Genomic DNA, 25396 nt, shown 5'->3' with positions numbered 1-25396 from the left:
TTTCTATCAAGATGTGCCTCTCAAGCCAGGCCTCTCCTGCCAGGACAGTGGCCACAGGGCCATCTCCCTCTCCTGGGGCCCCAACTGCCTGGTCAAGGTGACTGCTATACACTTGGGGTCGCAGAATCCCTCGAGTCACAACGTCTTCAACGCCTTGTCAGCCCTGTGATCGCACTAAACGTCTTTAAAGCCTCCCACTCCTTTAACAGGGTCACCTCTGTGTACAGGCGGCCTCCTCGTGGTAAGTGTGGCGGCGTTCAAGATTCCGAGACACAGACCCCTCCCGCGTCACTCCCCGGGCACAGGAACTCCTACTCATCCCTCAGTCATCAGCTCGAAGGTTTCTTCTCCAAGAAGCCTGTCCGGCACTCGAGAAGTAGAGCCGCGAGCCTTCTCCCGGCGGCCCCGCCTTCCCCCGTCCAGGTAGGGATCACCCCGGGAGCCCGCGCCGGGCCCCGCTGAGGCCAGGGGCTCCTCGGAGGCGCGGGAAAGCCGGATAACCAGCGCGGTTACGGCACACACGATGCGGGGCCTGCAAGGATACCGGGCGGCCGCTCCTCACTGGTAAGACAGAGGCTCCGCGTAAGGGATACTGAGGTCGGAGAAGCCGCGGAGACCCCATAACCCACTTCAGGGGCCAGATTCCGCCCCACCCCTGATGACGCTTCCGGATCCGGCGTGTGCCGGAAGTGGGCGGGCGGCGGCGGCTGCGCGCGGAGGCGGTGGAGGAGGTGCTGGGAGCAGCCCGGTGGCCGCTTCCCGCCCCCGAGCCGGAGCCGGTGCGAGTGGAGCAGAACTGAGGTCGGGCCGCGAGTGGAGCCGGCTGAGCGGGCGCCGAGCTCCCGCCATGGCCCGGAACACGCTGTCCTCGCGCTTCCGCCGGGTGGACATCGACGAATTTGATGAGAACAAATTTGTGGACGAGCAGGAGGAGGCGGCGGCGGCGGCGGCGGAGCCAGGCCCGGACCCGAGCGAGGTGGACGGGCTCCTGCGGCAATATCCTTCCCTGACGCGGCGTCCGGGCCTGCGCGCGGCCTTCCCACCTTCCCACCTTCTCGGGCCCCTTCGGGCGGGCCTCCGCTGTCTCCGATCCCCGGCCCCCTCAGGTCAGCCTTCAAGTCCCTGCCGACCTGACTCCCCTGGGCCGTGCTCTCCTGAGTCCTGGTCTCCCTGGGTCCTTCCTCCCCAGCCCTGGCCCCTTCTTGTGCAGCGCAGCCCCGCAGGCCCTTGGACCCGGTGGATGGGCTCCCTCGGTAGCCCCGCAGGTCCCGCGCTCTGCTTCCCCTCTTGCCTCCTCGTCCCCTCACGCTGTCCCTTCCTGGGGGCCCCAGCACTCCGTCCCTTCCTTGCAGGAAATCGGGCCTATGGCGGGGCTGGGTCGGCGGCAGGGGGGAGGTGAGCCGTATCTGAGTAACCGAGTGATCGGTGAGGCTGGGGCGCGGTCTTCCGGGGCCAGATTGCAGCAGGGCGTGAAGATAGGTGGGTGGACTGCTGTGGGGAAGACAGGACCCAGGAGGGAGTGGAGGCGGCCGCCCTATTTCAGCCCTGGGGTCTGAGGTGGTGCCTCTCCTCCCCCAGTCAGTCTAACCCTCCCGCTTAATGCTAAGAAAGGGGAACCCTATGGTTCCTCTGGTCACCTTGGTGGTCTCAGCTACGCTCAGCAAGTGAGTCTTGGCTCCCCCCGTACCCTTCTGGTGCAGGAAGCAGCGGAAAGAACTAGTAGTTCAGAGCTAAGAAAAACCAGACACCTTGAAGTGAAGTGTGAAAGTAGAGCCCCACGCCTGGAAATGACTGTTCTTGTGGCCACAGAAAACAGCATTTAGAACAGATTAAAAATAGAGGTGATTGTCACAGCCTTGCTTGGTCCTTTAGCAGTATGAGCGCAGGAAACTGACTTATTCTCACCGGAAGGATTTTTCTTTATTCAAATGGTGTTCCAGGAAGCATGTCCCCTCCCCCCGCACGGGCGGGGGCAGGGTTGGAGGCCCATGCTGTACATAAATCAGGTTCTCGGTGTTGAACCAGTTGACTCAGCTTGGAAAGTGGGACCTGCTGCTTTAGGGGGAGCCCGGCAGTGCTCCTCAGTGTGCCTTTAAAACGAGAACCTTCAGACTTGGTTTGAACAGGAATGTGTTTTCGGAAGTGGAGATTCAAACTTGTCATTCCTGCCCCATCAGGATCTCCCAGTCCACCCTAGTTATGAAATGGGGTCAAGGGAAGGGTCCCCAGGAGGGAAGGTTGGTTGTAGTCGGGTGCAGGGCCTGGCTTATGGAGAGTCAGTGCTGAAGGGGGCTCCAAGGTCAGGCCTTTGGCCCAGGACCCTCATTGAATAAATGAGGTCAAGCCTCTCAGCTGCTGCCTTGGTCTGGGTGCAGAGCCTTGTTGAAGGTCATGTCTTGGGACTCCCCTGCCTGGTGACAGGTTCCTTGAGGCTGCTTAGAGGCCTGGGCTTAGCACATGCCGGGGATGGTCGTTTCTCCATTCATGGCAGCGTCAGAAACCTTGTTACCATGGAGTGTTCCGCCTGGGGTTGGGGAAAGGGAGGTTAGCTGATACAGATAGCTGAAACCCTGGCAAATACTGGAGCCAGGTAGGGAGGAGAATGGAACTGATATTTATTGAGTCTCTATCATGTGCCAAGAATTGGACTTAGACCGTTGAGGACAGGGGAGCAGGGAGAGTGATAGATGGATTGGGGTTGGGGAGGGCAGAGAGGGACCCTGTCCTGGGGCTATATAGGGGAGTGTGTGTGGCGGGAGATCACGCAGATGGAGTAGAAGGAACTTGGCTGTGCATCTTCGCACACGGCGCGCTATCATGCTCTGGCTCTGACCTCGGATAGGTCACATTGTTACTGGGATTTTTGGAATGAGATGGCGTGTGAAAGTACCAGGCACAGGATCCGAGACCTTGTGGCAGTTTAAAAGTATGAGTTCCTTTCCCCTCCATGAAGCAGCTTCTAGACTTGTGGATCAGGGCTCTGTCCACAGCAGTAGTTTTGAGCGATTTTGCACCCCTCCCCTCCACCTCACAATCCCGTGCTGCTGCTCTAGCTGCAGACCTGAGCAGACACTTGCTGTGTGCCCAGTGATGCTGATGTTAGCCCATGAGGCTCCCACAGAACCTAGGAAGCCAGCACGGCTGTCTGCCACGTAACAGAGGAGGATGCTGAGTTGTGAAAGGTTAACACCACAGCAGCGGCTTTTTGCCCCCGTGGACTAGTTTTATCCCTGCCCTTCCCCATCCATCATTTGAATGATTCCATTTGTTAGTTGTGCCAGGTTTACATGAAGAGTAAATAAGCCTATGTTTTCTGTTTAGCCTATGGGATCCTGCTTATTGCTTTGGAGACACCACATTAGAAAAGAGTTACAAGGTCCGGGCGCGGTGGCTCACGCCTCTAATCCCAGCACTTTGGGAGGCTGAGGCGGGCAGATCATGAGGTCAGGAGATTGAGAACATCCTGGCTAACACAGTGAAACCCCATCTCTACTAAAAATACAAAAAAAAAATTAGCCAGGTGTGGTGACGGGTGCCTGTAGTCCCAGCTACTTGGGAGGCTGAAGCAGGAGAATGGCATGAACCCGGGAAGCCGAGCTTGCAGTGAGCCAAGATGGCACCACTGCACTCCAGCCTGGGCGACAGAGGGAGACTCCATCTCAAAAAAAAAAAGAAAGAGTTAAAAGGTAGTGGTTATCAGTGGCTGATATCAGGCTGGCCTTGTTTGGATGGGGAAAAGAAACTCCAGAGCTGAAAGACAGAGGGACTGGGCTGCCTCTTGAGTGTGGAAGGTGGATCAGAGCCAAGCAGGGAGCTGGGGAACCAGGGCTGGGAGTGGCTCGCCTGGTGGCGCAGACCCAGCTCACTCAAGATGGAGCTCACACTGGGGAAGCCAGGAGATTCAGCTCTGCTCTGAAGGGCCTTCCTGTCTGCACGTGGGTATCACTGCGTGAAGAGGAGTAGAGACCCGATTGGGCAGAAGCCATTCCTTGTTCTATTTTTGAAGCTTTTTGGCTGAAGCCAGTGTTTCACACGAGGAAATGAAAGTTGGCTGATGTAATTCAGTTTAAAATAGGTGTCACCTTTGGGGACCTAACCCAGATTGTAATTTTCTTTTGCATGCTGGGTATTCAGAACTCAGCAAAGAATGTGTTGTCAGGATTGCAACTGAGGTTGGGGGGTAAGGGTGGAGACTGGCTCATTGTTGACAAAAGCTTCTGTTAGATTGATAAACTCTTTCCAGGTAACAGTTGGGACCTCATTGATCCCAATAGGTCTTAGAAGTTCTAGCACATCTTAATTTCCTTAATTGTTTAATTGATGAAGAGCATTGATGAAGAGTTAGGAGATCTCCTTTGTACCTATATTTCCCCCATTTTTAGAGTGAGAAGATGAGAACGGCCTCCAGTTCACATGTACGGGGTGCTGTGAGGATCCAGTAGGGGAGATACAGTGCCCAGCACCAAGCAGGTGCAAGTGAGCGCAATCCAGTTTTACAGCAAGTTACCCCTCAAGGGCAGTTGCTTTGATGGGGAAGCTAGAGAGGGAGGAAGAAGGAGGGTTTGCATGGTTGGCAGAGGTGCCCTGCACCCTCCCCGTGCGGGCGGTAAACAGTCTCTGCCCACCTGGAAGCCGTGGAAGGTGGGTGGTATGGATGAGATCCCATCTGACTGTTCCCTGAGCTGTTTCTGAAGTGAGCTTGTTAATGACAGTGTGGACGTGCTTGAGCCTAGCCATCCTTAACTGGTGGTGATGCACAGGGGACATGCTTCGGGCATTCCATGCAGCCTTGCGGAACTCTCCCGTCAACACCAAGAATCAAGCTGTGAAGGTAAAGGGGTGGCACTGCGGCTCTGCTGGGTGCTGTTGGGACCAGGGCTGTGGGTGTCTGCCCAGTGGGAGTGTGAGCTCCTCGGGGCTCTGGGCGGCGTCCGTTTCATCCGCATCAGAGGGAGTGAGCTGGCACTGGGCAGTGCTTCCACGGGAGCCTCCTGGCACTCCCTAGGTGGTGAGGCTCCTCTGACATCAAAGCTGTCAGTGTTTATACGAGAAACTCCCCACGGAAGCCTTCATTGCTGCTCGTGGCCTCGTAGGCTGAGAAGTCAGCCTGGCCCTGGCTGATGAGGAAAATGCATGAATTCACTCACTGTGGTGCTTATGCTCCTACAGCCTGAATAGGCTTTGTCTGTCCAAGGATTTGAAGTACCTGTATGCTTTCCTGCCTTCTAAAAATTAAATTGTGCTTACTGCATCACCAAGGCTAAAATTTGGTTCAGGGAAAGGGGTCTCCCTGCAGCTGGGATTCTAGCAGCTGTGAGAGCATCTTGATGTCACCGACGGCTGCACCTTCAGAGTTCTGGGGAACGGCCCCACCCTTCTGGGTGTGAACACAAGAGGGATGCTGCAGCCGAGTCAACTTGGTTTTATTTTTTGATAGTCCACCACCATTGTGGCGTATAATAAGGCCTTATTGGTGGCATCTAAAATAGTGATGGGCTGGGTGCCGTGGTTTATGCCTGTAATCCCAGCACTTTGGTAGATGGAAGGATCACTTGAGCTCAGGAGTTTGAGACCAGCCTGGGCAACATAGCGAGACTTTGTCAGTATTAAACATTAAAAAAAAATAATTAGCTGGGCATGGTGGTGTGTGCCTGTAGCCCTAACTGAGGTGGGAGGATTGCTTGAGCCTGGGAGAGGCTGCAGTGAGCTGAGCTTGCACCACTGCAGTCCAGCCTAGGCAACAGAGTGAGACCCCGCCCCTCTCTCCCTCTCTCCCTCTTTTTCTCCCTCTTTTTTATTTTCTCTCTCTCTCTCTGAGTTGATACTTGTCCTAGTAAACTACTTAGTCCCCCCAAAATAAGTAGAATAACTTGTTGGCATAAATAAAAGATACTTTGAAATTTAAATACACAAAAGACGTTCTAGCCTGCTTATTTTAACCATCCTGGACGAATTAGAAACTGGGTGGTGTTTCTGGAGAGCTGTGTCCTTGCTTTGGTGTGGGGCATGGCGGCCTGCACAGCTCTGGGCTTCACTTGCTCTTTTTCATCTGCAGGAGCGAGCCCAGGGCGTGGTGCTGAAAGTGCTCACAAACTTCAAGAGCAGCGAGATTGAGCAGGCCGTGCAGTCACTGGACAGAAACGGTGTTGACTTGTTAATGAAGTACATTTATAAAGGCTTTGAGAAGCCCACAGAAAATAGCAGTGCAGTGTTACTCCAGTGGCACGAAAAGGTATGTGAACGCTGCCATGCACCCCAGTGAGCCACCTGGCTTGCCCCAGTGTTCAATCAGCAGGCCGGATTTTCCGGAACAAACGTAGGATGGTCTGCTAGGCGTGTGGGGTCAGAGGACGAGCCCCAACCTGGGACATCTGGTCACTTCCCTCTCCCAAGGAAGCTCCTGGTAGGGACTTGCTGTTTCTGGTCATCGCAGTTACTTTTTTGCTTTTAGCTGCCGATTTATGCCAGGCAGGACAGGGTGCCCTTGGTACAGGACATGTGGGCAGATAACATGGCATGGTAAGGTGGTCGGGGAGTCTAGGTAGGAAGGGGGCTTGCTGGTTGGTTGGGGCTTCGTGATACTTTGCAGTGGTGGAGGCAGCTGTTGGGGGTTCTTAGAAATAAAGTCCTCCAGCCAGCTCTAAGGGCTTCCTGCCCTGGCCTCAGCCTTACCAGGCCAGAGTGAGCAGTGGGCAGAAACCTTGACCTCGCTTGATATGGCCTTCATCCAGGTGAAGCAGAAAGAGCTTTGTCTGCCCTTCGCTTGGGTCTGTGTGAGAGCAAGGCCTTTGGCAGCCTGAGTCCTGCCTGTACCACTGGGGCTGCCTCCCACACCCTCCCCCGCACACCCCTAGTGCCACAGTAAGCACGCCCACCATTAAAGCAGACCAGGCAGTTACTAACGTGCCTGCCTTCCTCAGAGGCTCAGTGTTGAGTTGGAAGAGAGGTTCTGAAGGTGGTGGTGGTGCTGGGCTGTGGTTGTCGCCTTAGGTCTGCTGGTGGGTGTGCTGTGCCTCCTTGGCCTCCACTCTCCTGGGCTCAGAAGGAAGTGAACAAGTCCTCTGTATGATGGGAAGGCCAGGCCCTCTCGTCCCTTTAAGGCAGCTTGGTGCCTGCCAGCCACCTCAGCAGGCGGCACTCAGTGGGCTTGTGTGCATCTGTAAACTCAGCACTTTGGGAGGCTGAGGCAGGAGGATCGCTGGAGCCCAGGAGTTCGAGACCAGCCCAGGCAATGTAGTGAGACCCCATCTCTACAAAAAAACAAATTAGGCAGGGTGCGGTGGCTCACATCTGTAATCCCAACACTTTGGGAGGTGGAGGCAGGCAGATGACCTGAGGTCAGGAGTTTGAGACCAGCCTGGGCAACATGATGAAACCCCGTCTCTACTAAAAATACAAAAATTAGCTGGGGGGGAGGTGGTGGGCGCCTGTAATCCCAGCTACTTGGGAGGCTGAGGCAGGAGAATCGCTTGAACCGGGGAGGCGAGGTTGCAGTGAGCTGAGATTGTGCCATTGCACTCCAGCCTGGGCAACAAAAGCGAAACTCCATCTCAAAAAAAATAAAATAAAATAGCTGGGCATGGTGGTGCACACCTGTGGTCCCAGCTACTCAGGAAGATCGCTTGAGCCCAGGACATCAAGGCTGTGCAGTGAGCTGTGATCTGGGCAACAGAGTGACACCCTGTCTCAAAAGGGAAACTCGAGGGGCTCTGCTTTGTGTGCTTGGTGACACGTTCTCAAGCCAGTTCTGCTCAAGAGCTGGCAGCTTTCAGGACCCCATGGCTCCAGGACAGGGCTCCTTCCCTAGAATGTGCTCTGTCTCAGGAATCCTCTTTCGAGGGTCTGTGATGGGATCTAGGTCAGGGAATGTCCCCCCTGTCTCTGGCAAGCCAGGCTCCCCTTGGCCAGCCAGGTCTCATCTGACACGTTTTCTTTTCCTGCCCCCACAGGCCTTAGCAGTAGGAGGACTAGGCTCCATTATAAGAGTTCTTACAGCAAGAAAGACTGTTTAAAAAAAATAAAAAGACTCATGTTACCTTGAGAAGAATTCTGGATGCCCAGGCTGGTGAAGAAGGGATTGACAATGGACCATCTTCCTAGGAACTCCCAAGTAAACTATTTCAGGACATGTATCTGCTGAAATGTATTTTATTTTGAAGGTGGAGGGAAAAATCGTCTATTTCCTAAATCCTGTTTAGGATCTGATAGTCTATGCCTTTGTCTCCGAGTACTGCAGAACTGACATTTTGACGATCTACCAGAGTGGCGGCTGGCGTTGGTCAGGTGCGCCTGTGTGCACTGGGGGAGGGATGGTTTGGGCAGGTGCAGATCCAAGGGCTGTGGTAAATGGGAGAGCTTGTGTTTTTGAAGTGGAAAAAAACCCAAGAGTTTGTACAGACATCCCGTCTTCCCAGAGAAGGTGGACACTCTTGGGCTCATTGTAAAGTGCCTGCTGCATCAATAAAGCTCTTGGCTTATTAGTATATACATTTCGGTGTGTTTCATATATGTAAAAAAATGGTAATGAATGAGAGTTCAGTTGTTCCGGAAACCCGACGTGGGAGGAGTAGACCTGTGCCCCTGTTGAGTCACCCGTAGGAGCGAGCATGGCAATCCACAGGCCCTCTGCCACAGGACGCCAGCCTTGGCCTCAGAGCCGCTGGCTGCTGCAGAGAGGTGTTTGCTGAATGAACTATTTATTGTTTCTTACTCCTTTGATTTGTATGTAATTAATTTTGGAGCTTATTTAATTTAATAAAGTGCCAAACATTTAATAATTGATCTAGGCTTTAGAAGTCTTCAGTTTGTGGGATTGCACTTGGAATCTTTTGAGGGTGGGGCCTCAGATGTGCCCGGTCACGTCTCCTGATGCTGGGTTGGCTGTGCTGCAGAATCACTGCTGCATGGACAAGTTTTCTTTAAAGAACTAAATGTCAGGAATGGGGAGCAATCAGCAAATAGATAGAAGGCATAATTTTGTTCCCCATAACCAATAACAGAGCCTCTCTGAAGGGCAAAAATGCTTTTCTTTCCTTTTCAGCACGTGTAACTGCAGCTTGCATTCTGTTAAAGGTTAGGGCCCCATTTGCACTCCTGAAGCTCCTCTGGCTCATACAGCCCTTGGATACAGACTTTGACCAAAGTGACACAGTCCTCCCCTCCACAGCTCTCCCCTCCTCAGCCCCTCTGCAGAACCACTGCAATTCTTGGGGGGTAGAATGAGGCTGCTGGCTTCATTAAATTACATTTATTCACCCAAATCCAGTCGGGGGAGGTTCTTTCTGAAAGACACACATTCTCTAGCCCTTGAAGTTGCCTTGGAGTGTTAAATATGAGACACAAAATACCAGATTTAATGAGTCAAAGAAATAGTGACACACCAAACTAGTAAAATCCATTGTAGTTGCATCTGGATTGAAGAGCTTTAATCAAAAAGTGTATTGCACCACAGATGAATTTTCTACAGCAGTTTTCAAGAATACAATCCCTATTTACAACATGGAAGGAGAGCTCAAGATTCACCACTCGTATAAAGGACTATAGATACCGTTGCTATCACAGAAAGTTTTATACAAGTCAAAGTGCATTAAATCACTTAGAATATTTACTCCACTCTTCCTCTTAAAGCTGAAGGAAATTCAACATGCAGGAGGAAAGCCTAGTCAGTGAAGCCTCCCTAAAGTGAGTACAGACCTAGGAACGGGCCCCACAGCTACACCTAAAACGGCTGAGGAGTGGGACTTAGGGTACGTGTGGGACCAGTTCAAGGGCTGGAGAAGCCACGGAGGCAGCGGACGGGCTTCCGTGGAAAAGTAGCTGCCTTTGGCTGGCTTTGAGCTACCCAGTCTTAGAGACGCTTTCCTGGAACAGTTGAGAAAGGAAATCCTACTTTTTGAAAAAAAGGCTGCCTCTTACCCATCAAACTTGGAGAAGAGACTCCTGTTTCGTGTTCCCACCAGGTAAATGGAAATTCGTGTTCTAAACAAGGGACAACTGTGTCTGCAAGGAGGAGCCAGATGAGGTGGTCAGTCACTGGAGAAGGGTGCCTCTGGAAGGCAGAGAGCCTGAGCTGGGACTAAGGAGATGCTGCCCTGGCTTGGTTCTTCATGGAAATTTCGTTAGGTTAACGTTGCAAATAGGTGTTTTTCTGTGACATACATTTTATATACCTCTTTTGGCCCTAAGCATGATTGAGAAATACAACTTTCCATCACTGGATAATGGATAATAAATTTAGGAGCTCCAGTTATTAATTTAGTTTTTTATTTAACCAGTGAAACTTTCATCAAACAATAAAGTTTCCTTTCAGATTCAATATTGTGGTTTTTCCAGAACCAGCATGTTCCCTTTCCTCAGTAACGAGGAATCCATGAAACAAATTTTTGTTGGTTACTACCAGAGTCGTGCATGCTACAAGTGCCGCAGCCAGCTGGGGGCCGTCCGGGTGTAGTGTCATATTTTTTTTTTTTTTTTTTTTTGAGACAGAGTCTTGCTCTGTCGCCCAGGCTGGAGTGCAGTGGCCGGATCTCAGCTCACTGCAAGCTCCACCTCCCGAGTTTACGCCATTCTCCTGCCTCAGCCTCCCGAGTAGCTGGGACTACAGGCGCCCGCCACCTCGCCCGGCTAGTTTTTTGTATTTTTTAGTAGAGACGGGGTTTCACCGTGTTAGCCAAGATGGTCTCGATCTCCGGACCTCATGATCCGCCCGTCTCGGCCTCCCAAAGTGCTGGGATTACAGGCTTGAGCCACCGCACCCGGCCTGTAGTGTCATTTTAAGTATTTGGGGTGGGATAAGGAGGAGAGAGTGGCTCTACACACAAGGTAGACTGCCCCAATGTCTCCATCAAGGCTGGGGGACAGCTGCTGCCCCACTGGAGACAGCAGACTGTCCTTCAGCAGAAGACGGGTGATCTGCATCGCCCAGCCGCCGCGCAGCACAGAATCAAGACAGATCCCACTGTGCTTCAGAGGGAGCAGTGCCGGAGTGCGAGTGAGAAGACAAAGGAACGGGAATCCTAGTTTTAGGAAGAATTCCCTCTGGACGCTCTGATTTTAAGAACACCAGTTAAATGGATTTTATAATACAGAAGACATGTTTATAGTAGTGAAGAACTTCAGCTATAAAAAATAGTTTAAAATGGTTTACCAGCAACCTATCCAAGACAAGTACATTCATTAAAAAGGCAATTGAGTGTATTTGGTACTATACTTAGGGTCTTTTCATGTATTTGCTAGTTTTCTTAAGTGGAGATACCATCAGAAAGGTGCATATTCCTCATTCATCCACACCGGCCCTTAAAGATGGATCCTCTAAAGTTCTAGGTGGTTTGAGAGACAAGGTGAAAGAATGTTATCTTGAGAGGAAGGGATAAAAAGCTTCTAACTCATCTGAATTTTTAAAAGCCACTCCCATGGAGTTCCCATGGAGTTGGCTGTTCCTGGCAGAGGCAGGTGGGTTTCGCCTGCCGGGCACCATCTCAAAGGGCCGTCTCTACCTCCCGTGGCATCGCTACATGGTGACTCAGGTGTGCCTGCCAGATGCTGATGGCTTCAGCTGTAAGTGCTACTGTGAAGTTAGAGGATTCAGGTGCAGACGGGGTGCTGGCTGGAGCTGGGATATTAGCAGCACTGTGGAAATCTGGGTAGTGCCAGGACCCTCCTGTTTGGTGACCAGAATGACAGGATCAGCTACCCCCTGAGGTTCAGGTCAGCCTGCAGGGAAGTGGGCCTTAGTCTTGTAAACAATGTTTAGACGCTTGTACAAAATACTGCAGTTACAGTGATTAAAAACCCACCCAGACTGGTGTGTCAGTGTTCTTTTCACAGAAAAAGTGTCAACCCACGGAGCTCCATCCTTGGGTAGTCCCCTCTAGGACCATGGTATCCGAGGGTTTGAGATAGATGGCCGGATGCTGCCTTTGGGAGCTGGTTTGGACCCAAACCATGACATCTGCATTTGAAACAGAAAAGGCTTCTGAGATGCAAATCAGGACTTAGTGCCAGGGAAACTGAACCACCCCTCCCCTCCCCTGAGCCTGTCACTCCTGCCCCCCACGCATCCTGCCTTTGGCTCTGAGCAGAGCAAGAAGATGGTTCCAATAACCAGTCTGCAGGCCCGTGCTCAGTACAGGAGGGCAATGAGAGAAAAACACTGAGTTGACAGGAACAAGGTAGTGGAACTGTAGGTTTTTTTTCCTGTTAGAGCATTTATGCAGACACTTTTGGAATTTGAGTGCTGAGCCAGACCTGGGGCTCTCAATAAAGCACAATCAATGAAAATGCTTTGAAAAACACGTGGCCTGTTGGTCAAGTACAGCACAGACGTTTGGGCACAAAGGATGTCATTGCTAAAAAGTGCCTGGATCAAGTTCATCCAACAGCAGCCAAGCTGATCATGCAGCTGTGCTGGTTACCTACGTTCCGGTGTGGGGCTAAGGGATCTTCAACTGCTACTGCTGGGATGACTGACGACATATTTTGGAAGCTGTAACAGTAGACCAGAGAACCCTACCTTATATTCCAGAGTTTCTTTGAGCATGTTCTCCTCCTCTTGGGAAAAGTTCAGCAACACCGACACAGCTTTTATAAGATGAAAAGCCTGAAACACAGTAAGTTTTGCTGCCATAGGCCAAGGTGGAGGTGAGGCGGGGTGGGGTGGGGGGAGCTACATGGCATTTCCTGCTTTCTTTGGTTAGCAGGACCAGGTGGTGGGTGACGCTCTGGCACTCTGAAGTTTGGCAGCAATGACAGGTTCTTTCTTCCCCTGCATCCTCAGGGGCCTGGCAGGCTTCAGGGAATTTCCCCAGCAGCTACCCTACCCTTTGGCAGGACCCAGGAGCGATGGGCGGATTCTGCTCCCGGCCTCCACACCCAGGCCAGGATTTAGAAGTGGAGCCCACATCTCCCACCAGGAGCCAGTTCCTGCATGGCCTCTCCCACCAGCCGCTCACCCCGCAGGCCAGCGCCAGCAGGAGAAATGACTGAGCGCCCACAAGGGTGTCAAATCAGGATGTACGAGGAAAAGGGAGAAATGGGCTGGGCAGGGGTTCCTGCAGGACAGACTGTAGGGCGGGGCCTCAATACCCAAAAGACACCTCAAAAACCCTTTACCTCGGATTCGCGACAGGACATGAATTTTAAAACCACATGCTTAAGGTACTCAAAGTTGATCTCGCGGGCATCCGTCAGGTCAGCGTTATTCGTGACGGAAGGCGCCATGTTTGCCATCTCAGGTCCAGGTTTCTCCCGGACTTCGAAGAGCTCATTATCGGGTCTGATTTTCTGAAAAACCAGTGGGAAAGATGTTACACTGAACCGTCTGAGGCAGGTGAAAAAAATTACATGGGAGGTTCACCTGGTCCAAACCATGATCACTATTGTAGGGCAAAAAGGGCCCCACCTGAGAAGGAAGCACCTCCAGGTGGGCTTGAGGAGGGAGTGACATCATTTGGGGAAACTCAGATATTCCCTTATCCATGGCAAGAACACATGTCCCTGGGGCCTGGAGCTGCTTGCATCCCGCATCGGCCAGGCCCTCTGCCACACACACTGTTAGAGCGTGGCTGTGCTGGCATGGCAGACAACCCCACTTTCAGATGAGGACGCAGGCTCAGAGAAGGCAGGCAGGGCCGCGGCCACGGAGCTGCTTCAGAGGTGCATGCAGGCTGGCAGGCTGGCCCACCAGCTAACACTGGACTGCCCAGTGACCCCTTGCAATTAATTAGGGGTTGGGGGGAGCATAGGCAGCGAGGGACCTCGGGGACCTGGCACAGGCAGCAGGGGGAGGGCTGGGAAGTGGGGCCAGCTCCTGTGTGGGCACTCACCAGCTCCTTCTGCAGAGTCTTCCGGAGCTCCAGCATCCGCTGCTGCATCTGCTTTATGGTCTGCGACAAGCCCCACCCCACAGAAAGTCAATCATTATATGCATGTTTCACCAAAGGAAACAGATCCGAAGATCCCACGGGATCCCCGGTACACCTGTGAGGAGCCTCTGCCCTGAGAAGTCATCCTGAGAGGCTGGTACTCAGCTGTCGCGTGCTTGTGCCTACGACTGCTGGACTGTCATCCCTCTTGGGCCACTGCTTTCACACACTGGAGTCTCCACGTCCCAGAGGCCACAGTCCCTCTGTGTGGACATGAGTGCCCCAGTGCTGCCCATCCCTTCCCAGGGGCTTGGTTCTCCACACACAGCCCAGCTGGAAAAGGCTCTGGACCATAGATTTTGCCATCAAAATTCGATTTTTATGCTGTGATCCCCAAGTAGGATACTTAGGTGAAGACTTATGGTTCTCATCACTACTACTCTCTTGAAATACATTAATAATCTGCAATGCTTGTTTTGAATACCCTAACAAGATCATGGTTTTTCTGCACAACTCATCAACATTTGGTTTTAGATAAATAATTTGGAAAATAATTTCTTTTCTTTTTTTTTTTTTTTTGAGACGGAGTCTCGCTCTGTCGCCCGGGCTGGAGTGCAGTGGCCAGATCTCAGCTCATTGCAAGCTCCGCCTCCCGGGTTTACGCCATTCTCCTGCCTCAGCCTCCTGAGTAGCTGGGACTACAGGCGCCACCACCTCGCCCGGCTAGTTTTTTGTATTTTTTAGTAGAGACGGGGTTTCACCGTGTTCGCCAGGATGGTCTCGATCTCCTGACCTCGTGATCCGCCCGTCTCGGCCTCCCAAAGTGCTGGGATTACAGGCTTGAGCCACCTTGCCCGGCCTTTTTTTTTTTTGAGATGGATTCTCGCTGTCGCCCAGGCTGGAGTACAATGGCGCGATCTCAGCTCACTGCAACCTCAATCTCCCGGGTTCAGGTGATTCTCCTGCCTCAGCCTCTCAAGTAGCTGAGGTTATAGGTGGCACACCACCATCCCAACTAACTTGTTTTTTCTTCTTTCTTTTTTTGAGATGGAGTTTCACTCTTGTTGCCCAGGTTGGAGTGCAATGGTGCAATCTTGGCTCACTGCAACCTCTGCCTCCTGGGTTCAAATAATTCTCCTGCCTCAGCCTCCCAAGTAGCTGGGATTACAGTTGTGTGCCACCACATACAGCTAATTTTATTTATTGTTTTGAGACGGAGTCTTGCTCTGTTGCCTAGGTTGGAGTGCAGTGGCATAATCTCGGCTCACTGCAACCTCTGCCTTCTGGGTTCAAGCGATTCTCTTGCCTCAGCCTCCTGAGTAGCTGGGATTACAGGTGCCCGCCCCCACACCCAGCTAATTTTTGTATTTTTAGTAGAGACAGGATTTCACCATGTTGGCCAGGCTGGTCTCAAACTCCTGACCTTGGGTGATCCACCCACCTTGGCCTCCCAAAGTGCTGGGATTACAGGCATGAGCCACCACACCTGGCCTTCTTTTCATTTTCTTTCTTTAAGAGACAGCATGTCACTATGTTGCCCAGGCTGGATTCAGTCTTTGAACTGCTGGGCTCAAGCAATTTTCCCATTTCAACCTCCCAAGTACCTGGGACTACAGCTGTGCACCACCACGCCTGGCTAATTTTCTTTGATGTTTAATTAGTATTATAAGCCTTACATTTATTACACATTCCATACACATTCCATTATTCACTAGACATGCTGAGACTTATTTTCTCAACTAAAATCTTCATAATATAAGAATTTTTCTTTTTTTTTTGAGACGGAGTCTTACTCTGTCCCTGAGGCCAGAGTGCAGTGGCATAATCTCGGCTCTCTGCAACCTCTGCCTCCTGGGTTCAAGCAATTCTCCCACCTCAGCCTCCTGAGTAGCTGGGATTCCAGGCATGTGCCACGATGCCCAGCTAATTTTTGTCATTTTTGTAGAGACGGGATTTCACCATGTTGGCCAAGCTGGTCTTGAACTCCTGGCCTCAGGCGATCTGCCTACCTCGGCCTCCCAAAGTGGTGCAATTACAGGCATGAGCCACCGCGCCTGGTTTTAAATAAAAATTTATTCGAAGTCTCCCAATGGTAATATATCTAAATGCGTTCTTCCATGTACCCCCAGTCCACATCCCTATTCTTGCACAGCGTGGCTGGAATTGTAAATACATTTTTCATGTATCAGAGTCACCACTGCCTCCTCCAGCTTTCCTAATTGTAACGTCTAGTGTGACAGGAACTCCCGGGGATGCCCGTCTTACTGCGTGGCTGGGCTTCCACTTTGTTTATTGATTGATTGATTGAGACGGAGTCTCGCTCTGTTGCCCAGGCTGGAGTGCAGTGGCGCTATCTCGGTTCACTGCAAGCTCCGCCTCCTGGGTTCATGCCATTCTCCTGCCTCAGCTTCCCAAGTAGCTGGGACTACAGGCACCCGCTGCCATGCCTGGCTAATTATTTTTGTCTTTTTAGTAGAGATGGGGTTTCACTGTGTTAGCCAGGCTGGTCTCGATCTCCTGACCTCATGATCCGCCCACCTCGGCCTCCCAAAGTGCTGGGATTACAGGAGTGAGCCACCGCGCCCAGCCCGGGCTTCCACTTTAAAACAAAGCTGGGATAAGGTTTGTTTCCCCAAGTGAGGAATTCCCAATGTTTCTCTTGGGAATGGAATGACTGAGTCAGAGGACCACAAAAGTGTTTCTAACTCCTCCCCTGTGAGGTATTTTAAGTGACCTCCAACACACCCAACTTTGTAAAATGGTACCTCGTGGCTTCGATTTCTATTCTCTTGGCTGACCATGAGGTTGGACACTGTCCCAAAAGTACATTCGCTACTTTTATGTTATTTGGTTTCTTGGGTTCTCTCACTCGGTAATTCATCTAATAATTACTGAGTCCCTACACTGTTCTAGGGGCTGGAGAAACGGCAACAAAAAAGACAAAAGTTCACCCTTGGGGGGAAAAGAAAAGAATCAATAAACAGGCCAGGCATGGTGGCTCACACCTGTAATCCCAGCACTTTGGGAGGCCAACGCGGGTGGATCATGAGGTCAAGAGATCGAGACCATCCTGGCCAACATGGTGAAACCCCATCTCTACTAAAAATACAAAAATTAGCTGGGTGTGGTAGCATGCGCCTGTAGTCCCAGCTACTTGGGAGGCTGAGGCAGGAGGAGAATTGTTTGAACTCGGGAGGCGGAGGTTGCAGTGAGCTGAGATTGCACCACTGCACTCCAGCCTGGCGACAGAGAGAGACTCCATCTCAAACACACACACACACACACACACACACACACACAATTAGCCAGGCGTGATGGTGGGCACCTGTAATCACAACTACTCTGGAGGCTGAGGCAAGAGAATCACTTGAACCGAGGAGGCAGAGGTCGCAGTGAGCTAAGATCACGCCATTGCACTCCAGTCTGGGTGACAGAGGGGGACTGTCTCAAAAAAAAAAAAAAAAAAAAAAATCAATAATCAAATCCGCAGTGTATTGGGGGTATGAAGAGACACGAAGAGGCAGCATGGTAAGGGGTGGGGTTCTGGTGGTGAGGCTGGTCGGGATGGCATAAAGAAAGTGAGGGTGACTAGGGGAAGGCACTTCCAGATGGAAGGCTCAGCAAGTGCCAAGGCCCTGAGGTCAGAGGGTACTTGATGGGAGGTGAGGCCCCTGTGGCTGAGAGGGAGTGATGAGGACAGGAGGGGCTCAGCTGCCAGGGGGTAATGAGGGGCCCACACAGGGCTTTGCGGGCTTCTGCAAGGACTCAGGCTTTCATCAAGAGATAGGAAGTCATCAGAGGGCTAAGAAAGGAGTGCCAGGGAAACCAGTTAGAAGTCTGACACCATCTTCCAGAGAAGAGACAATGGTAACCTGAAGCAGGTGGCAGCGATGTGAAGTGGTGGATTCTGGGAAATGTGCGAAGAGGGTGCTGAAGGAATCTGTTAACAGCCTGGATGCCGGTGGAGAAAGAACCAAAGCAGATAGGACAACTCCAAGGCTTTTGCCGTCTACTGAGATGGGAAAGGTGCCCATGGCAGCCAGGGAGCACAGTGAAGCCGAAGTGTGTTTTCGGATGTTTTGAGTTTCAGACACCTTAGAGCTCACGTGGAGACGGGTTTGTGAGGCTAGCGTCCATGGAGCCATCTGGGCAGGAGGCAGGGAGGGGAACCAGCTGCACAGGGCATGGGTGAGATCGCAGAGGAGGGCGCACAGTGCAGAGGAGAGCTGTGAGGGCTGCCCTCGCGCACGGCGGTGGCAGTGGGAAGGACACTGGCCCATCAGAGGAGACGGAGAAGGAGCAGGCCATGGATGGGAGCTTCAGGAGGAGGAAGAGGCGCCTGTCCAAGGCTGCCAACAGGCCAATCAGAGGGAAAAGTAGGAACTGCCTTCTGGATTTAGCAATGCAGATGTTATTGATGAGCTTGACAAGAGCGTTTTTCTGTGGCGTGGTAGGGGAAAGGTTGAGAGATGAGGAGTGGGAATGGAGATGGCAGATATAGAAAGTCTCAACTTGTCAGCACGGGAGGTGAGCAGAGCCTCAGCAACAGGGCAAAGGGGTGTCAACCAAGGGCCTTCATAAAGCGCCTAGATGACAGCGCACTTCTCAGTGGATGGGACGACTCCAAGAAAAAATGACCTAGGCAAGAAGGGGGAGGTGGCTGGCGTAGCGCTTGGGGACGTGAGGGAACAGGGTAGAGGAGACGCTGTGGCACATCCCTTCTCAGAGAAGCAGGAGGCGGGAGTGCCAGGGTGGGTGAGGCAGGGTTGAGGTGAAGAGAGAAGAGAAGGTAGACATGAAGTTGGGGTTAGGAGCAGAGGGGCGTGAAGGCCCACGGATGAAGCGAGGTTGCGGGGAACACTGGGTTGCCCGCGGGACCATGGTCCTGAGCTTCGAGGGGACCTGAAGGCCCAGGTGATGGCACTTTCCAGCCAGGTCTGGCTCCATGGCTGCAGGCAGGGAGCAGGGAAGAGTTGAGTTTAGCCCAAGTTTAACCAGAGCTTGGCTAGGACTGTCTGAGGAAAGGGAGAGAGGCCAGAGAACCAGAGGTGTCGGGAAGGCAGTGGTCCCGAGACAGACACAGACCCAACGCTGAGTAAGGAGGCAGGAAGGCAGCACAGCTGGTAAAGTCAGAGGCTCCAGAGACAGAGGTCCTAGGGGCACATGGGACATTTACAAACAGGCACAACGAAACTGTGGGGTTGAGCAATGCGAGCTGAGGTGACACTAGGGAAAAAAGCAAGGCAGTCATTGCCAGAAGGGCTGGGCTGGAGTGACTGACAGGGCTGTGAGGGGCCCAGGGGGCTGGGCTTCTGGGATGCTGGCAATGTCCTGATTCGCATCAGGGTGGTTATATGGGTTTGCTTTCTGTTAATTCATTGAGACACACATCTGTTTTGTACACTTTTCTGTGTGTATTTTTTTTTCAATTAGCAATAATCGCACCTCGGATAGACCTCATTGGCTACAATACTGCCACCGTGCAAAGATTCTGTATTTTATATTAGACATAATGAACACTTGCCCCCTTGTAAAAGTTCTAAACACACACACACACAATTTGGGGGCAGAATTTCAGGCCAGAGCAACAGCCGGCTGGCATACTAAGCTTCACAGGACACTTCTAAGAACCAGGATTAAATGAGATCCTGCATTTATATAGGTGAAAAGGCTGGAGGGTGAGGGGTGGGGACCATGACATTTATTGAGCCTCTACCAAATACCAGAGAGTTTATAAAGTTTATAGGACGGTTAACAAACACCTTCATTTCATACCCCCCTCCTCCCATCCAAACAAACCCTTAAAAGCAGCTATCAGTGCTGTCCTTCCACAGCTGTAGAAAGGAAGTACAGAGGAAAGAGGACTGTCGCTATGGCCTGGCTGGGGACAGTCGAGCTGGCAGGGAACACGCAGGCTTGCAGCTGCCCAAGCCTGATACTTGGCCAGTTCTCCAGGGGTTGGGGAGAAGAGGACTGGGGAGGGTGTGGAGGAGGACAGTGCAGGAGGAACGGAAGATCAGGAGGAAGGCCTTTGGGTGAGAGGGGTCATGGTTCCCAGGAGGTGCAGGGGGTACCGTAAAAACCTCCGAGGATGGACTGGGTCATTTTAGGCCCGAGGGCGGGGACCTGGTGGAGACAGAAACAGCCATGCAAAGGGCATCCTCACCTTATTTTTCTCCAGAAGTTGCTGCTGCAAGTCCTGTTTCTCCTTCTGTAGCTGCGCGAGATCCATGGCCCCAACCTCACCATTTGGTGTTCTTCCTGCAGTTGGAAGCTGGAACACAGGGTCCTGCATGGCCCTCGAGGTCACCTACAAGGTGGTAGCAGCAAGTTGAGAGCCAGGACAGGTAAGGTGAAGTTGAGCCACAGGTGTACAGGGAAGGGGAGCCAGACTCATCCTTTAGGTGTGGGCTGTTGTGATCTAATAGGCAACTGGCCAGGAAGTAAGTTCCTGGAGAAGATCCAAAGCCCAATGCCCACAACTAATCACACGACAAGTCTTTGCTGGGATGAAGGGCTTGCTCTCCCCTGCCTACTGACAAGGGCCATCTGTGATGGGCTCTTCAGGACTCACGGCCTCCCAGCCATGTAAGTGCCCCACTTTATTTATTTATTTATTTATTGAGATGGAGTCTCGCTCTGTCGCCAAAGCTGGAGTGCAGTGGCGTGATCTTGGCTCCACCAAGCTCCGCCTCCTGGGTTCACGTCATTCTCCTGCCTCAGCCTCCTGAGCAGCTGGGACTACAGGTACCTGTCACCACGCCCGGCTAATTTTTTGTATTTTTAGTAGAGACGGGGTTTCACCGTGTTCGCCAGGATGGTCTCGATCTCCTGACTTCGTGATCCGTCCGCCTCGGCCTCCCCAAGTGCTGGGATTACAGGTGTGAGCCACCGCGCTTGGCTGAGTGCCCTACTTTAAAGAAAGGACCCTCCATGCAGGGGAGTGTCCTGTCCACCGTGCGTCCCCACTGCTGCCTCCTCGGGGGCACTCTCAGCACCTGCCCTGCATCTTGCTGTAGCACCCACGCAGGCGCGGCTGCAACTTACGTGTGACTCGCTGACTGAGAGCGCTTCGGCCTGCAATGGGCCCCGCAGTCTCAGCAGGTCCTCCTGCTCTGTGACCGCTGCAGCCTCCTCTGCCTTCAGGGTCCTCAGGGCCTCCAGCTCAGCCTGCAGCTGGCGCATCTGCAGCAGGGCAGAGTTGTGACCTGGGTTGTGGAGGAAGGAAGGGGGCACTGTGAGCCCAGTGACTCCATGCTGCTTGGTGGCAAGGCCGTCACAAGGCAGGATGCCGGGCCTGAAAAGGAGAGAAGGCTCAGCCAGGGACAGACTCCTCACCTTGCTCCAGCTGGAGAATCTCCTGCTCTTTCTGGAGAAGCACTTCGGTTTTTTCCCGCAGATTCTGTTCCTTCTCGTCTATTATGGCTGTCAGGTTAGCTGCCTTGGAGAGAAAAATCGACAAGAGGGAAGGTTGCAAGCAGTGAACCCATCTTCCCACAGAAATCTCCACTTTCCTGCTCTCCAGGGTCCACCATGAATCCCTCCCTAAAGTCCACAACCTGGAGCAAACCCCCAGCTAAGCTCTGCTCCTATGACCGTGCACAAATCTATTCTCCTTGGCAGGGACCCTGCACAGGGGCAGTTGCCTCCCACTGCCCCCTGGCCAACAGTGGGTCAACCAGAGACATGGCCATTCTGCCCAGCCCAACAAGCTGTCATAACTTCCATTTCCTGAGTGCCTGCAACATCCCCAACACTAGATACGCACTTGATATATGTTACCTCATTATAGAATAGTTTCCCGGAGGTGTAAGGAGAAGGACTAGAGTCCTCATCAGAGGAGACTCAGATTTGTTAAGGACTTACCAAAGACCTAAAGCCACTGAACTAGAAGCCCTGGGGTCAGATGTGAAGTCTGCCTTCAAGGGAGGCTTTCCTTTACTTCCTGCAAAAACTCAACACAACCTTCCATGGCCTCTGGGGCAGGTGGGCAATGATGGGCCACCTCATAGAATCAGAGCCCAGTAGGCCCCTGAGCATGGACCATTTTCCAGGTAATGACAGTTGAAAAATCAGAAAAGGGCATCCTATGGGGTGAGGGTTTCTTTATAACATTTGTCTACCAGCTTCCCAGAGAGCACGGGGGCCCACGCAGCTGACTGCATTCCCTGAGCCCTGTGTCTACTACCCCTACCCTGGAGAGACAGGGCCTCTCCGACAGTCCCACGGCAGGATGGGCCTGCTGCTCGTGCAACTGCAGGGGACATCGCCCCTCAGCGTGAAACAGGGCCCACCTGTTGCTGGAACTCTTCCCTTTGCTTCCGCACCTCCTCCAGTGCTTGAGCCATCGCGACACTCACAATTTCTCTTTGGCTCCATTCTTCCTACAATGCAGAAAACCACCAAGCCCCAATACTTAGTTCACAGTTTTTTAGCTGTATGCCACACAAGAAGCCCGGCAGACAGGGCACGGCTTTGCAGAGCCAGACCAACATGCTCCCCACTTCCCCAGGCTCCCAGCCTGGCCCCTCCCTGCCATGCCTTCAGTATCCCTCTCAGAGCTGTCCTGGCAGGCAACCCACCAACTTCTCTGGAAATGGCACACCACTGAGGATCGATTGCCCCAAAAGCACCCCCGCCAGGACCCACACCAAGGCTACAGGCCTATCCTGAAGAGCTGGTCTAAGGACAGTAGCCAAGAACAAGAAGTCAGACTTGCAGGCCACGTGAATGGAGTGGGGGACTGGAACAATTGGTTACAGAAAGAGTAAGAAACAATGACTGGGTATGGTGGCTTACACCAACAATCCCCCCACTTCAGGAGGCTGAGGTGGGAGGATCACTTGAACCCAGGAGTTCAAGACCATCCTGGGCAACACAGCGAGGACCTGTCTCTATAAACAATAAGAAAAATTAGCCAAGCATGGTGGCACATGCATGTAGTGCCAGCTACTCAGGAGGCTGAGGTAAGAGGATTGCTTGTGTCCGGGAGGTCAAGTCTGCAGGAAAATGGATTCAAGCATCAGCTAGTGAGGGGCTAGACTGACAGGACAGAACAGAGTCTCTGTGGCTCCAAAGTCTGTGCTAGTGCCTCAGAGCCACATAAGATCCAGCACTGTGGGAGGCGGGGTTGATGGTGCCTGCTTAGGTTCACTGTGGCATAAAGCAGGGCCTGCAGCTTGCAGGAGCCACCAGGCCACCCACACACGGCTGCCTCTGCACCTGGGGATGATTCTCCAGGATGGGCTTAGGGAATGGCTGCTTTGAAGAGCATGGATAAAAACAATTCTAAATATATGTGCACCTAATAGCAGCACTTCAAAATACATGAAGCGAAGACAGACAGAACTAAAGGAAGAAAGAGACAAATCTACCATTGTAGTGGAAGATTGAGCACACCCTTCTCAGTAGCTGATGGAACAAGTAGACTGTTAAACTAAATATGGCCTTGATTCGTCTCACCCAGAGCTTAGCAATTTTATTCGCCTTCAAATAATCCACTTCAGGCTTCAGCAGTCCTCGCTATTATGACAGGGTCCCATTCTTTTTTTTTTTTGAGATGGAGCTTCTCTTTTGTTGCCCAGGCTGGAATGCAGTGGTGCAATCTCAGTTGACTGCAACCTCTGCCTCCCAGGTTCAAGCAATTCTCCTGCCTCACCCTCCCGAGTAGCTGGAACTACAGGCATGTGCCACCATGCCCGGCTAATTTTTGTATTTTTAGTAGAGACGGGTTTCACCATGTTGGTCAGGCTGCTCTCAAACTCCTGACCTTAGGTGATCTACCTTGGCCTCCGAAAGTGCTGCGATTACAGGCATGAGCCACCGTGCCCGGCCTGCCTCTCTCCCTCCCTTCTTCCCATCTTCCCTTCCTCCTTTCCTTCCTGAGACAGAGTTTTGCTTTTGTTGCCCAGGCTGGAGTGCAATGGTGCAATCTCGGCTCACTGCAACCTCTGACTCCCGGGTTCAAGCGATTCTCCTGCCTCAGCCTCCCAAGTAGCTGGGATTACAGGCATGCGCCACTATGCCCAGCTAATTTTGTATTTTAGTAGAGATGGGGTTTCACCATGTTGGTCAGGCTGGTCTTGAATTCCTGACCTCAGGTGATCCACCTGCTTTGGCCTCCCAAAGTGCTGGGATTACAGGGCTGAGTCACCACGCCCAGCCCATTTTATTTTCCATTTCATTAATTTGTGTGCTTGTATTTGTTATTTCTTCCCTGAGTTTGATTTATGCCTTTTTCTGACTTTTTGAGATGCATACGTGGCTCAATTTTCAGACTTTCTTCCTAAGAGATGACACTGAGACTGAAATTTCCTTCCATGCACTGCTTTAGTTATACTCGACCAATTTTGATCCATACTATTTACAAAATCATTTATTTCAATATATTATTATTTTTTTGAGACAGAGTTTAGCTCTTGTCACATCCAGGCTGGAGTGCAATGGCACAATCTTGGCTGTGTGAACCACTGTGCCCAGCTTTATTTCAAAATATCCATCGTGATTTTTTTTCTTTGACCTATGGGTTATTTGAAAGTGTATTTCAGGCTGGGCATGGTGGCTCACGCTTGTATTCCCAGCACTTTGGGAGGCCAAAGTGGGCAGATCACCTGAGGTTGGGAGTTTGAGACCAGCCTGACCAACATGGAGAAACCCCATCTCTACCAAAAATACAAAATTAGCCTGGTGTGGTGGTGCATGCCTGTGATCTTAGCTACTTGGGAGGCTGAGGCAGGAGAATCGCTTGAACCCAGGACGCAGAGGTTGCAGTGAGCTGAGATCACGCCATTGCACTCCAGCCTGGGCAACAAAAGAGAAATTCCGTCTCAAAACAAAGAAAAAAAAAAGGAAGTGTATTTCTTAAATGTAAACATATAGGAGTTTTCTATACGTTTACATTTAAATTTTTATGTTTTTGGAAATGGGTTCTTGCTCTATCGCCCAGGCTGCAGTCCAGTTTGTGATGATAGCTCACTGCAGCCTCGACCTTCTAGGCTCAAGAGATCCTCCTGCCCCAGTCTCCTGAGTAGCTGGGACTACAGGTGTATGCCTTGATGAACTGTGATGAAACCATCACCCTAATAAAAATAGTAAAAATACCCATCCACCAAAAGTTTCTTCATGTCCTTTTGTAATTTATTTTAATTTCAGTTATTCTATTTTTCAGGCCTAAAATTCTATTTGATTCCTTTTTTAAAACTGCTGTCTTTTACTAAAACTATAATAAAATAATAGAACTATTTCACATCTTGCTGAAATTTTTAATTTTGTCTTTTATCTCCTTAAACATAGTAAGCATATAATATCTTGTGAGTCTGTTTCTTTTGTTCGTGTTGTTTTGTATTTTTGTTTGCTTATCTTTGATTTTGTTTTTTCTAGTCACCCAGGAGCACTAATAACCTGGGATCGTTTTTATTTTTTATTTTATTTTATTTTATTTTTTTTGAGATGGAGCCTCACTCTGTCGCCCAGGCTGGAGTGCAGTGGTCGGATCTCAGCTCACTGCAAGCTCCGCCTCCCGGGTTCACGCCATT

General features: G+C 51.6%; 2 protein-coding genes across 7 annotated transcripts in view; one reads left to right on the top strand and one right to left on the bottom strand.

The window, feature by feature from the left end:
* The first annotated feature begins 677 nt into the window (after positions 1–677).
* Positions 678–8781, top strand: ARPC5L (actin related protein 2/3 complex subunit 5 like). The gene is made up of 4 exons (XM_017874768.1): positions 678–996; positions 4759–4831; positions 6056–6232; positions 7950–8781. Exons 1-4 carry the CDS (start codon positions 848–850, stop codon positions 8010–8012), a joined length of 462 nt encoding a protein of 153 aa, XP_017730257.1. The 5' UTR covers positions 678–847; the 3' UTR covers positions 8013–8781.
* A 1903-nt stretch (positions 8782–10684) lies between these two features.
* GOLGA1 (golgin A1) overlaps positions 10685–25396 on the bottom strand; it is a 67334-nt gene continuing 52622 nt past the window's right edge. For all 6 annotated transcript variants that reach the window (XM_017874762.1, XM_017874761.1, XM_017874766.1 and 3 more), the window contains 8 exons: positions 22157–22246; positions 21201–21303; positions 20910–21070; positions 20029–20172; positions 13824–13883; positions 13111–13281; positions 12512–12598; positions 10685–11950 (listed from right to left, as the gene is read on the bottom strand). In XM_017874762.1, the coding sequence (XP_017730251.1) occupies positions 11870–11950; positions 12512–12598; positions 13111–13281; positions 13824–13883; positions 20029–20172; positions 20910–21070; positions 21201–21303; positions 22157–22246 (897 nt within the window). In that variant the 3' untranslated portion in view covers positions 10685–11869. The remainder of the gene's footprint in view (positions 11951–12511; positions 12599–13110; positions 13282–13823; positions 13884–20028; positions 20173–20909; positions 21071–21200; positions 21304–22156; positions 22247–25396) is intronic.

Source organism: Rhinopithecus bieti, unplaced genomic scaffold, assembly GCF_001698545.2.
Source record: "Rhinopithecus bieti isolate Rb0 unplaced genomic scaffold, ASM169854v2 scaffold_7967, whole genome shotgun sequence".
Classification (NCBI taxonomy): domain Eukaryota; kingdom Metazoa; phylum Chordata; class Mammalia; order Primates; family Cercopithecidae; genus Rhinopithecus; species Rhinopithecus bieti.
This window is presented reverse-complemented; position numbering and strand designations above follow the sequence as displayed.

Coding starts and splice junctions, on each gene's coding strand:
- ARPC5L (XM_017874768.1), top strand. CDS start 848: ATGGCCCGGAACACGCTGTCCTCGCGCTTCCGCCGGGTGGACATCGAC. Junction 4,832..6,055: donor CCAAGAATCAAGCTGTGAAG/GTAAAGGGGTGG, acceptor TTTCATCTGCAG/GAGCGAGCCCAGGGCGTGGT. Junction 6,233..7,949: donor TACTCCAGTGGCACGAAAAG/GTATGTGAACGC, acceptor CTGCCCCCACAG/GCCTTAGCAGTAGGAGGACT.